The sequence below is a fragment of the Cygnus atratus genome, chromosome Z (genome assembly GCF_013377495.2).
Source record: "Cygnus atratus isolate AKBS03 ecotype Queensland, Australia chromosome Z, CAtr_DNAZoo_HiC_assembly, whole genome shotgun sequence".
In the NCBI taxonomy this organism is placed as follows: Eukaryota; Metazoa; Chordata; class Aves; order Anseriformes; family Anatidae; genus Cygnus; species Cygnus atratus.
In genome coordinates this window covers 73694905-73708328 of record NC_066396.1, presented here as the reverse complement: position 1 = coordinate 73708328, position 13424 = coordinate 73694905, and the positions used below count along the sequence as shown (strand labels likewise).

Here is a 13424-nt window from a genome sequence, read left to right as displayed (position 1 = left end):
GCTCCACCCTTCAAGTCCATATCTCTCGAATTTGGAGATCAGGATGTCATGCGGGACAGTGTCAAAGGCCTTACAGAAGTCCAGGTAGGTTTGTCTCTTCTAAAATTATCATCCCTTCTTGTATTGAGTAAGCTTCCAAACATACAGGGAGAGGTAGAGTAGCTTTTGTGAGGGTACATAAGTATGCTCAGGGTGGCTAGACTTGCCAGCCTACAAAAAGACTGTAAGCTTAATCTTTATGGTTTTGTTTTCCTTCCCTGCCCAGCACTGAAACTGCTGTTTTCAAGATAATTTTTTTTGTTTATTTTTTGATAGCAGGGATTGCTTCCTGACATTTTGTGTTGAATACGGTTCACTATTTCGCTTATTAGGCTTGAAGTCTTTCATAGAAATCATGCAAACGTTGCTAAAGCTTTTAATATAACCTTGTCACATCTAGTGTTAGCTATGTATTGACTTCTACTATAGCAGAGAACAGTCTTTTTGGTTTGTAACCTGAGATAACTCTCTTCAGAAACATCAGTGGATCCTTCCTTCTCTTAACCAAGGGGTTTTGTAGTTGCTGTTTTTTTCAAACAGCTATAGTGAGATAGCTACAGCTCTTGTGGAATGTGCTGGGGTAACTGGTAGCTGAGTCTCAAATGAGTAAAATTCTGTCTTATGTCAAAGTCATGGGACTAACTGAAGAATATAGGTTATGTGTATTCCAACATCTAATCCGACTGGCAATGTGGAGTGGTAAAGCCTCTAATGAAACTCCATTCCCATCTGTTTAGGTACGTACTGAATGAATCTCAGAGTCGGCAAAACATGCCCACAGCACAGGGCTCTTCGTCAAGTACCGTGGGAGGTCCAGGAATCCCTCAGCCGCCTCCAGGGATGAGCTTTTATGCAGCCAAGAGGGTAATTGGAGATAGCCCATGGACACCAGAGCTGCTGGAGCAGGTATTCGCACTGATGGGCTGATCTCAGGGGACTGGGGGTGGTAGCAAGGATGGCTGCAAACAGAGGAAGAGAAGGCTAGAGGGAAAATGTGTAGCTCATTCAGGCCAGGACTTTAGCTGCCTGAGAGAATGCCTTGGAGGACTTGGGCATGATGTCTTAAAGAACTTTCCAACGGTGAGGTGTGGGTGGGAGGTGCCTCCCTCAATCTGTCGGCAGCTCTCTGAGCTGGTTAGGAAGCAGACACATCCGCAGCATCCTCTTGCATCTTCCTCCTGGAGATAGTGAGGCTGCAAAACTATCCAGTGTTAGTGACACTGCCCCTTCCAGCCAAGAAGCAGCAGAGTATTCCTGATCAGTATGCCAGTAGTCTGCTGCAAGTGGCTGCTTCAAAAGGAGACAAGAGGAGACTGCTAAAGAGGTGGGGAGAATACATGAACTTCAGCTTAACAAGCAAAAGCCAGCGTTTCAGACAGTTGAGCTGCTGTGGTTATTTCAACACATACTTTCTTGTCAGTAATACTGCCTTTACTTTCCACATTGTTGAATAGTGCAAGCTGGGGATAGTGAAGTTCATCGAAGCGGAGCAGGTGCCAGAACTTGAAGCTGTTGTACATCTGGTTGTAGCCTCCAGTGACACAAGGCACAGTGTTGCCACTGCAGCTGACCTTGAACTGAAGAGCAAACAAAGGTACAAATTTGGGTTTTGAGAAAAGATGATGCTAGTGTTTCTAGCAATGCTCACTCCTGCTAACGTAGTGCTCCAGAGAGACTGTGCTCTGAAGAGAAGCCCGATACAGCACCTCATGTCTGCCACACGTTCACACGGGTCTGGGTTTTGGAACAGTGCTTGTAGCCTCACGGCTGGAAAAATCACCAGGCTCTGGAGCTGAAATTGTAGGCATTTGCAGTCATCTTTGCTATTGCTTTTGAACCATTTCGTTGCTTCTCAATTTCCAGATGGTCTGGTGTGGATCTGTAAAGCCTTGCTACGTGATTCACAGCAGGCAACTCAGAATTATAGAATCACAGAATTGGAAATATATACTTTTGTTTAATTTAGCTAGGAAGTAAAGGCAGTGTAATTGTGAGGCGGACCATAGTCTAGAAAGCTTGGCAGCTGCTGGTGTCTGCGTTATAAGAGCTTTTTGCTTGTCTGCAGCCCAGCTTTCATGATCTAATGATAATATTCTCTCTTTAACTCCTTATGAGGCCAGAGTAGTTGCTGTTAGTACTGTTTGCTGAGTCATTGACCATGTGAAGTTTGTTGGCTCACATTAGAAGATTAGGAGATAGGCCTGTCAGTGGAATATGTGGGTGGCTTCTGTATTACTAGAAGTACAGGGCTACTTAACTTGGAGTCAGATATGTAATGTGAAACCTTCTCCATTCAAGTCTCTTCATGTGTCTCAATTGTGGCGGAAGGGGTGATTCTACCAAGTGAGCACAGTCTGGTGAAGGAAGGCAGTCTGTCCTTTACTGCTGGTCTCATCTTTCCCTTTGTTTTGGTGTTCTGTGCTTGGAGAGCAAAATACATGTTTGGACAAAATGCATGTTAATACAAAACGTTGAATGTCTTTTATGAGAAATATATTGTACTTAACAGGCCACTTTTGTGGAAATCAATTTCTTTACTGAAAGAATGAGATGGTTCTGTATCCCCCAGTTCTTTGAAGCATGCACGCTTAAATTTTTGTATTCAGTGTGTTTTTTGTATGTCTGTGTTCCAAACAGTCTCTCCAATAGCTAGCATCAGATAATTTGAGACATTCAGTGAAAAGTCTCAACCCAGAGATTCAGACACCATTAGGTTTGAAAGGACTGTGTTCTGATTTGCTAGCTGCTATGTTCTGCATGTACAATGGATTTAGTCTTAATCAGTTTTCTCCCTAAATAGACTTCCACTGGTAGATTCATGGTGGATGAAAAACTGAGCATGAGCTAGCAATGCATGCCTGCAGCCCAGAAAGCCAATGGTGTCCTGGGCTGCAGGAAAAGAAGCATGGCCAGCAGTTCAAGGCGGGTGATTCTCCCTCTCTGTTCTGCCCTCATGATACCCCACGTGGAGCACTGCATCCACTTGTGGGTCCCCCAGCACAAGAAAGATGTGGACCTGTTAGAGTGGGTCCAGAGGGAGAGCCACAAGGATGATCGGAGGACTGGAGCACCTCTCTTACTAAGAAAGTCTGAGAAAGCTGGGGTTGCATACCCTGGAGAAGAGGAGGCACCAGGGAGATGTCATTGCAGGCTTTCAGTACTTACGTGGTGCCTACAGGAAAGATGGGGAGGGAACTTAGTGATAGTAAAAAGGTCAGTGGCTTTAAACTAAAAGAGCATAGATTTAGATTAGATATATGGAAGAAGTTCTTCACTCAGAGGGAGGTGAGACACTGGCACAGGTTGCCCAGAGAAGCTGTGGTTGCCCCATCCCTGGAGGTGTTCAAGGTCAGGCTGGATGGGGCTCTGGACAATCTGGTCCACTGGGAGGTGTCCCTGCCCATGGTGGGGGGGTTGGAACTGGGTGGTCTTTGAGGTCCTTTCCAACCCAAACCATTCTGTGATTCTATGGCAATGGCTATCATGTGCATAGACAGGTTTGTCAGAGAGGGCGGGATGAAATAGTCCTAGAAATATAAATATCCTATTCTCCAGTGAAATACCAAAGCACTGCAGCTGAAGATTATGGAGACGTTTGTTAAAGAACAGCCATTCTGTTTTCAGTCAGTAGTCTACCATGGTTTGTCTTGTTTTGGTGGCAGAGCAATGAGCGTGTAGGTTTCTCATGAGTTATTTGGAGTAAAATTGTTGCATTGTGTAGGTGAGATCTGTAATCACTTCACATTCCTCCTGATAACGTATTATGTGGTTGTGGGAGTACTGATTAGAAGTCAAATCAGATCTAATAATACTTAGGTAAGAGTATGAATAAGATGCAAAATGCTGTAAAATATGTTTGTTTCAAAAAGTAACCGAAGGTCAGAATCATAACGGGTTGGTGATCAGTGTGTGTTTTTCTTTAGCTTAATTGACTGGAACAATCCTGCTATCATCAACAAAATGTATAAAGTGTATCTTGGGGATATACCATTGAAAACCAAGGAGGTAAGATTACTTTCTGAGTTGCATACATGCATAATTTTTGAAACTGTAGTTTGAGTTGCCTTATTTGTTTGTTGATCTAGGCATATATATTTCTTAAATCTATCACTTCCTTTGATCTCTGTTTTCAGTGAACACTTTTGCTATTGAGTATTTTTTTCTCTCTGTCCCAGTGCATTCTGATTTGCAGAAAGTAATTTAGTAAAGTTAGAAGTACTGCTATGCAAAGATGCACTACATTGTTTTAACTCTCTTTCTGACAGGGATCTGTTCTGAAACCAGAAATGAAACGAGAGTCAGTCAGCACCCGTGTTAAATTAAAAATTGTTCCTCATCTTCTGCGATCCAGGCAAGCTGCAGAAACATTCCCGGCTAACATTCAGGTAACACATACATTCCTGAACTGCACTTCCTAATGAGTTTGGTCATGATGGTGCTTGAAAAAGAAGGGGAGTTGGAGAACCTCTGAATGTGAGGCCAGACACTCTCTGATCTGCTCCTTATTCTGTTTTGCCAGGTGGTTTATGATGGACTCTTTGGTGCAAACACAAATGCAAAACTGAGAAGTCTGTCCTTGCAGTTTGTGCATCATATTTGTATCATGTAAGTAATCAAGGGCGAGCACAGTGTTTTAGCCATATAGATACAAGTCAACCTATTTACTCAACATATAAGTGAACTAAGGACAAAAAATACTACTATAACTACTAGAAGGTAGTTTTTCCTCCCTTAATCTTGAAAATAACTGGGGAGGGGGGTTGTGCTTGTACTTGCACATGTTAAGCTGTAATTTCTCAGCTTAGCAAAGCTGAAAAGAGAAGTGATACTGACAGAGTATATTTTTAAGGGATGGAAACATTAAATGCTCTTTGTTGGTGTTTCTAATTCCAGTTGCCCAGAAAGTAAAATAAAGCCGTTAGGCCCAATGCTACTAAATGGACTTACAAAGCTGATCAATGAATACAAAGAGGTAAGCTGTAAGGTTCTTTGCGTAAAGTATCATAATTTTGCACATAAAACAAGCAAAAGACAAATGTTTTTATGATGGAAACTGATAAATCTCTTTACCTGTAGTTTGCTGAGGTGACCGTCCAAGGATATTTTCTAAGAAGTTTTTTGGAAGAGAAGACGACAATATTTTAAAAGGCTGTTACAGGAAATATATTTTATTTGTATAACAGGTCTGGTTAGGTGCTCGGTCACTAGTTGCAAAGTCTCAGGAAATAATAGTGTTGGTAACCTAAAGAGTGAAGCAAGAGTAGCATCCACCTGCTATTCCTCATTACTTGGAGCACACAGAGGCCTCAGCTCCATGCGTGCACCCCATTGTTCTAGACACATATAATATTGAACTGCAGGTAATACGTTCCTTTCTGTTATCCAGTGACAGTATTGCTATGGAAAGGGTGTTACAAACAGAACTGCAAATGCCAGTCTGGCCCAGAGAGTATTCGATCCTTCCAGTGCAATTTCAGAAGGCAGATTCCCGAAGATACTCCCTCACATACCTTATGCAGAGCTGATTTTGCAGACCTTCTCTTGTGCAGCTTTGATCCTTTTGCTGGTATATTTGAACCACTGGATGTGACTTTTGGCCTGAGCTGGAGTTTGGAGGTGTGAGCCTCCTCTGGTATTGTGAAAGGCATAAAAAAGAAGTGTTCAGGAGGGAGTGAGTACATATTCAAATATGTGTCACTGGTCATCTGCCAGATTCATTGCACAAACAGCTTCCTTTTTATAAAGGTGGTACTCAGGGTTAGTGAAAGGTCTCTGTCTCACTTAGCTACTGTTTTTTACATTTGCCAAATCTTCTTAGCTTCTCCCCTTGAAATAACATATAATTAATTGAGACCAGAAGGGAGATTTACATTTTGTCACTGCTTGTAATTTTCTGATTCTTTTGGAAAAGCATGCACCCTCTGTTCCTGTCTGATGCTTTTATTCTTGGGTACGGTTATGTTCCAGGATTCTTTGTCCATGAAAGCCTATTTGAGCACTTTGGAGACAAGATATAAAATAAATGTTTAATTATAAAAGATAGGTATGTTTCTATATAGTCCTGTTTTTGCTGAATTATATTTGTTTTATCATTTAAGGATTCAAAATTGCTGTCAATGGCTTATTCAGCGGTTGGAAAACTCTCCAGGTAACAGAAACGCCATTTAAGTAACGGGTCATTGAATAGTTTTTTCCAAAGTAATCTGTTAATTTATCAGCAGCAAACCTTGAATCTCCTGCAAGTTTTGCAATGGGGTGTACAGTGCAGAGATAAGTATTGTTGTAACATCTCCAGGGATGTAAAATGAACTATTCATTTGGCTAATAGCTTTTCTAGCAGTGATTAATGACAGGTCTTGAATTATGCATAGAGTTTAAAAAATGGTTCCACTTTGTGGATTGCCAGCAACATAAATTTAAGCAATATTCAGCAAAGGTTAGAGGGCATGTAGCTAGACAAGTGGTATGTTCGGTGGTTTGCTGGTGATCTAATTTCTTGTCCCAAGAATATCTTAATCTCCAAACTGTGTTGAGGGGCGTTTTGTTATGTGGTGGAAACAGGTAAGATAGAGCAGACTTTCTGTGTTGGCTCTTTTGTTTGACAGTTAAAATGTGAGGTGAGGGGAAAACCAAGGAAAAGTGAAACATCTCAATTTAAAAAACCCAAATGTTCATGAACAAAAATATCTTGTTTCAGCCGAATGCCTCAGCTCTTTACCAAGGATATAGCACTCGTACAGCAGTTTTTTGAAGCTTTATGTAAGGTGGGTGCTGATGGGCTTTTGGGAAATCATTAATATTTTGCGCTGGTTTTGCTTAGTACTTGTCACTGTACACTTTAAAGTGACAGAAAACTCTTACTTTTGTACAGCAGGAAGATGCTGATACAAGGCTTGCCATTCAGGAGGCTTTGTCTATGATGGTTGGAGCATACAGTAACTTGGAAGGAGCCCAGCGTACTCTGATGGAAGCTCTTGTAGCTTCTTATCTAATAAAGGTATTTTCATTGAAGTCAAAATTAGGTACCTTAAAAGAAGAGCTATTCAGTCTTCTGTTTCTTGGCACTTCTTATTGTATTCTTTTGGAACACATCTCTCTTTTCTTGCTGAATGTTAGACCCTACCTGGGAGAAGGGGACATATACTCAGATGAAATTTTTTTAATATGGTGCAGTGACTGGAGGAAGGATAACAACGCAGTTTTTTGTTTGTGTTTTATTTCACAAAGAAACAAACTTTCTACAGTTGTGCTGGGTATCTCCCATAGTCTCATCCTAAGGAAACTTGAGAAGTATGTACTTCAGGTACAGCATCTTCTGAAATGCTTTATGAAAGCAGGAATTTGGTGGAAAGGATCACTAACTGCAAAGTAGAGATACCAGTGTTTTTATGATTTCTACAATGATAAGGCACCTGAGAGTCTGCCCAGGAGTTCAGCCGTGAGACACTAATCCAGAGGAAACTAGAATTCACTGAGTATCTCATTTTTGTTCAGGATTCCCCAGAGGTCTCGGCCTGGGTTTTCAGAATGAGAGGCTTTTGTATACTACATGTTTGCATGGGTACTTAGGGTTACTGCAGAGGGATGTGTATTTCTGGTGGTTGCACTAATAGCTGTGTAAGAGACTATTTTCATGGTGATGACTCTTGCCTGTGTGTTACAGTGATCTAGGACTCCAAGCAATACCATTTTAAGACTAATAGAAGCCACCAGAGAGAATGACCTCCCTGAGTTAGTATTTCTGGTTGTGCTGCTCCTAAGCAGAGTTTTGTTTTCCGTGGGTAGATTGTGTGTGTCATTCTTAATTTCAAAACTGCTTTGGTGGGGCAGTTCAGATGTGTAAAAATTAGTGATAACCCCTATTTGTAATTCCCCAGATCGTGCATGTATTTAATTTAGCATTTAATTGTCCGGTTGGGTTTATATGAGAAGCTGCCTTTTCTTTTCACCATTCCCTGCTGTTTGAGGAGTTAGCAAGAACAGTGTCTCAAAATGTACAAACTCTTTGAGTTATGTTGGTACAGAAGGACAAAACAGATGACTGATGAGTGAAGGTTACTAGAATGTTCATTTAAAACTCAGCTGTATGTTTGTGTCTGTTCTCTTTAAGCCTGAAGTTCAAGTACGTCAAGTGGCTGTGAAATTTGCTAGCACAGTATTTCCTCCAGATCATATCCCTTCCAGATACTTACTGCTGTTAGCTGCAGGAGACCCGTAAGTCTTTTTTTTTTTTTCCCCTTTAAATTATTTTCATCCAAACATATATATATAAAACAAATGTGTATTTACAAGATCCAGTATATATTTGGATTGAATACGTATTCGTGCATATAGATGGATGATGTATATACTTAAAAAATAACTGAAAATCAAGTATGGTAATTTGGAAGTTGGCCTTTCCATATTAGCAATGTTGGTCAACCTGTGGACAGCTGTTACCATGTCTTACACCACTTTTGGCTTGGATTCTTTTTCTTGTTTCCAGTGAACTGGGGTATTAGGCAACGTGGTCTAGTGGGAGGTGTCCCTGCCCATGGCAGGGACTTGGAATTAGATGGGCTTTAAGGTCCTTTCCAACCCAAACCATTCTGCAATTCTGTGCTAATGATCAATTGCAAAGTAAAATGCATTGCAGTAAATCTAGCCACCTTTACAGTGGCTAGAAATTCTTTTTTCCTGGCAAATTGTTGCAGTCTATTTTTAGCTTGGATTGCAAAGAGTCAGGACAGTGCCTGTGTGAAAGTTGCCGTTTGCTGCTGAGGAGCGGGTGACTCATTACATTTGAGTAATCATTTCATTCACAGTTACCTGTTCTTGCCACTTATGTGTTGTTTTTTTTCCAACTTATTTAATTGCTCAGTTTTTGATGTGCATAGCTGTTGTATAACTAAGAAAGGTTAAACAGACAGACTGCTTTGTCATAGCAGTGTCAGCACTGTTTTAGGAGTTGATCTTCAGGTAGGTGGGGAGCGATAAGCCTGGTAGGTGTTAGCTGAAGCTTGTAGATAGGAAGTGATGAGGTGAATTGGAAAACAAGGATGTGGGAACCAGAAAGTGGTAGTGAACACTAGTAGGGTGTAAAATGAGCAGAAATGGGCTGGTCCACACTGCTTTGTGGGGACCACTCATCACTACCCTTTTCTTCCTGTCTCTGTATAATAAACAAATCATTGGAAGTCCCAATAAATGTTTGACTTTTTTTTCTTCCTTACAGAAAGCCACTTCTCATTTTAAAACTGTTCGCTCTTACCCAGTTTCCTAAGATCTCGTTGTTCATTAGAGACTATTTGTTCTGTGCAAATAATGTCTTTCTTGTCTTTTCTTCTGAAAGGCGGGAGGAGGTACATGGAGAAGCACAGCGGGTGCTGAGAACATTTCCTGGTAAAAATGAAAAGGAGAGTTCTGGGAAGCAGATGCCTTCCTTTCCTGAAATGGTCCATTATATTCAAGACAAGGTACAGTGCTTCTGTCCCAGTAAATAACAAGACTGATGCTTATGTCTGTAGTAAGGGTGGTCTTCCCATCCCAGTCTCCATTTCTTTCACCTCCTTCAAGGAACAGAGTTAGCTAAGATCAGAGGGAAGACCACACATAATATCACAAGAACCGCATTGCCAAGGTTAGCACTCATAGTTAAATTTCTGCTGGCAGTAATCGCAAGAGATCCAAGTGTTAAGTGACATGGATCAGTAGAGCTTATCCTTTAAAAAAGGGATTATTTTGCAGTGATGCTGCTTGTGCAGAAGATGTGTGACACACGGAAGCCAGTGTTCAGGGCTGACAATCCACTATGTTTGACAAACGTTCTTGGCAGGGATAAGAAGGTTACTCTCTGGTAAGGCCAGAGAAAAATAATGCTGTGCATAAAATAGAAAAAGGGTTCTGGGATGAGAAAGGAAGATACTGGAACAAATGAAGAAGTCTGGTTTGTTCACTTAAAGGCTTGGTTATTCATCTTCTTTGCAATCAGTAAAAATAATGGCCATGTAAGTAACCTTTCATGATCTTTCATGAGTCTAGTGGAATGATGTAACAAAACCAATACCAATGAGTTTATCCTGTTTACGCTGAGAGATTTCCTGGAGAGCTGTTAAAAATCTAGTCTGCATTACACACTTCTGTGTATAGTAGCTATGTAAGACTTGCAAGCTATAAAGATGATGTGAAGTGTCACTGACAATGCTTCCTTTTTCCTCTAATTTGTCTTATTGTTTTTTTTACAAATCTAAGAAGTATAATGTCAGAGTTTCTCTGGTTTTGCAAGAGATCAGTGACAGCAAAACTCCTACAGATATTTCTTGTGAAATGCTATACTTTGCTGGTGTTTGAAGTATGTGGAGCTTTAGGAAAAACTTGCTTTTATCCAAACTACTGGTTGTTCATATAGGCAAAAAATTAAGAAACCAAGGTTGAGTTTTACTACTAATAAATGCCTGTCCCTATGTAGGTAATTTTTTAAAATTTCTTTGAGTTTTGTAATGTCACTCAATGAGTATGCATAGCTTGGCACGACAGGCCAAGGCACAAAATGGCCTTCCTGCATGAGTTACCATCCTTCTCTTCCTTCACAAGAAAGTTTATTTTAAAGAGTAGGGCATGATCTGCTGAGTGTGGAAAGGAACCCACTCCTCAAGGAAGTCATCTTCTGGTTCACTAAGCCATGCTTTCACGATGGTTCTGGATGTCACTGAGGTTCCAGTGCAACAAAAGATCTGAGCACGTTAAGAGATGAGGATCTGTTGACTTCAGTATGACTAACTCATGTGCAAAGCTTCCTTACTGAATCCAACCCTTGCACCGAAGTGCATACTGACTAGAAAATACTGACATGCCTTTCTGGAGCATTGGTAGTAGATATTGCTGGAAACCTTCTGTTTGGATGTTTTTCTGCTGGAGTATTCTTCCTTGTCAAAGCTAACATTTTCATGGAAATGAGTTGCTTGCTTGCTGCACCAGCATCCTACTAAGCAGGTGGCAGGGTTTTAGAGACCCCCTGGTCCTGGTTGGTGCAGCACAGGGTGCTCACCTCCCAGTACTGGGGAAGCCTAGTTTCTCTGAAGCCTCCCCAGTTAGAGCTACAGTCTTCAAAGCTCCTGGCTGACTGGCAGTTTGGAAGTTAGAGGTATTTTGTTGTTGAATTCTAAAGCACTTTCTATTTTTCCCGGGGGGTGGGGGGGAAGAATGTTGTCTCTCCACCAGCCTCCCCGGCAGCTCTCTCTCATGAATTCAGAATTTCCACTTTCTCATTTCTGATAGGAAGGAAAAGCTGATGGACCCAAAGTATACTTTAGGACTCCTTATCAAATGCACTATGCCTTTTTTATTCTGCTGTACATTTTCAGTTGCTAAGTGGAGGATAAACACAGCAAAATTTCACTGACCTTTCCAACATCTCTGCTGCCCATGGATCTGAACGTCCTACTCTTAATATACTCTGTTGTTTAGGCCTCTCACCGAATGAAAACTCCAGCTAAATATATGACGGGGACTGCAGCCTTGCCTTTCAATCCTGCCACATTTGGAGAGGTAATCGTCTGTATTCACTTTCTTCGATATGTTTACCATTATTTATTTAGAGGACAATGTAAGAAACTAACGGTTATGGTAAGAGTCAGCACATTCCAGAATTCCTTGTGTAAACAGATACTGGGATTAACTCTCCTCATGTTATTCCTCTGTCCTTAAAAAGAGGTCTAAAGAGAATTTGCACAAAGGTTTAGGAGGGGTGATTCTAGTAGGGCTGTTCCACTGCTTTCTGAAGCAGACCTAATGTAATACCTCCTTAAAGGAAGGAACTGGCAATCTTCTACATAAGTCCCATTATGCTCCTTGAGGCTGTTCTTTTCATGGCAGATGCCCTGGCTTCATTGAGCTGGAGACAGAAATTCAGATGTGATGCAAGATCTGTGTTAGTAATGCATTGAGTTGCATTGGATGCATGCCAGATTGGTATAGAGTACAAGCTGAACAGCCTGCAAGCAGATTGCATCAGCTTATGATAAACCAAAACTCTGTTTATGATTTAATCTTTTGAATGTGATTCAGGCACTGTAGGATTGTCTGCTTACACAAGCATACTGAAGGAACTGATCCTAAATTTTCTTGCACTTCGCTGCTGCTGACTTTTCTGTCTTGAGTTGATTAAAGAAGGAACTGTCTTGTTTTGATTATGTTAAATACAGCATATTCCTTGCTCTTTTTCTTTATCCCCTCCATGGTTTCCCAAGTGCTCTTGTATTCACAAGAATCCTATGTTTTTCTCTTTTCTTAGATTGTTCTTTACCTGCGGATGTGTCTTGCTCACAGTGCAGGCGTGGTACCAACCTCACAGAGCTTGGCAGATATGCAAGATCATGCCCCAGCCATTGGACGTTACATAAGAAACCTCATGTCTGGCAACCACATATCTTTTTCTTCCTCCTCTTCTTCCAAAAGCGTAGAAACCAACCCTGTACAGATATATATTGGCCTTCTTCAGCAGCTGTTAGCTGGTGTTGGAGGTAAGAAACTGTGTGGAGCAGCATCTTTACGAAGTCATTTATTAGAAATGAGTTGCCACACCCAGTACTTTGAACTTGCCTTCAGCAATCACACAGTTGCAACACAGACTGCATAGTCTTCAGTGTAAACTTGTTCTCTTCTGTGCTGCTGCGTAGGTTAGAGGAAGTGGGACAGTAAAATTGCAGCATCAGTTGACATAGTTTGTTAAAATTGTGAAGCCATTGTCTACAGCAGTTTCCTCAACAGTGAATGTTCTTTGTCATTCTCATAACCACATACCTGGAAGTGTAGTCTTGAAGTGCTTGAATACCTTTAGAAAAAATTGTTACTCAAATGTTTGCTGCTATGAGCTTACCTAATATCTCAAAGAAATAGAATAACCTACTTTTACGTATTATTTGGTATCCCTGGTGAATTGCATATGGATACTTTGAAACGGCTGGTATTTCTAATTTCTTTTTATTACTGATTGTTTGATGGTTTTAAATACTGCTATTTTAATAACCTTTTTTTTTTTTTTTGAATAACTGTTTAGGTTTGCCAGTCATGTATTGTCTTCTGGAAGTCATTTCAGTGTATCCAGAAAAGCTAGCCACCAGGTTTGTAGACAAAATGGATTGGATAAAGGTATGTTGAAAACCTTTTTCTTACTTTTTTTTTCTTTTCTCTCTCTCCTTTATGTTTTGGGGTTGGGGGTAGAGGAGGCTTAGCATGAGCAAAATCTGGCATTTTCCTGTGATGTAAAGTATGCACTTACTTTAAAGTCTGGTGTTTCTACATACAGTCAACACCTGATGGGGTGTTACATGGAGCAGCGTAGAAAGAAGTACTTTTTTGCTTCTTTGATGTTAGTGATTTTGTTCATCGACCTACATGTTCCAGGT

The 13424-nt window shown here is 40.8% G+C and overlaps 1 protein-coding gene across 4 annotated transcripts in view; it reads left to right on the top strand.

Moving 5' to 3' along the window:
* Nucleotides 1-13424, top strand: part of ECPAS (Ecm29 proteasome adaptor and scaffold) — a 66156-nt gene that overhangs the window by 22677 nt on the left and 30055 nt on the right. For 3 of the 4 annotated variants that reach the window (XM_035564508.2, XM_035564506.2, XM_035564509.2), the window contains exons 6-19: nt 777-945; nt 1494-1633; nt 3963-4044; nt 4305-4424; nt 4559-4644; nt 4933-5011; nt 6138-6187; nt 6737-6803; nt 6911-7036; nt 8150-8253; nt 9371-9494; nt 11485-11565; nt 12311-12539; nt 13076-13167. In XM_035564508.2, coding sequence (XP_035420401.1) covers nt 777-945; nt 1494-1633; nt 3963-4044; nt 4305-4424; nt 4559-4644; nt 4933-5011; nt 6138-6187; nt 6737-6803; nt 6911-7036; nt 8150-8253; nt 9371-9494; nt 11485-11565; nt 12311-12539; nt 13076-13167 — 1549 coding nt within the window. The remainder of the gene's footprint in view (nt 1-776; nt 946-1493; nt 1634-3962; nt 4045-4304; nt 4425-4558; nt 4645-4932; nt 5012-6137; nt 6188-6736; nt 6804-6910; nt 7037-8149; nt 8254-9370; nt 9495-11484; nt 11566-12310; nt 12540-13075; nt 13168-13424) is intronic. The other variant, XM_035564507.2, reaches the window with a different exon arrangement.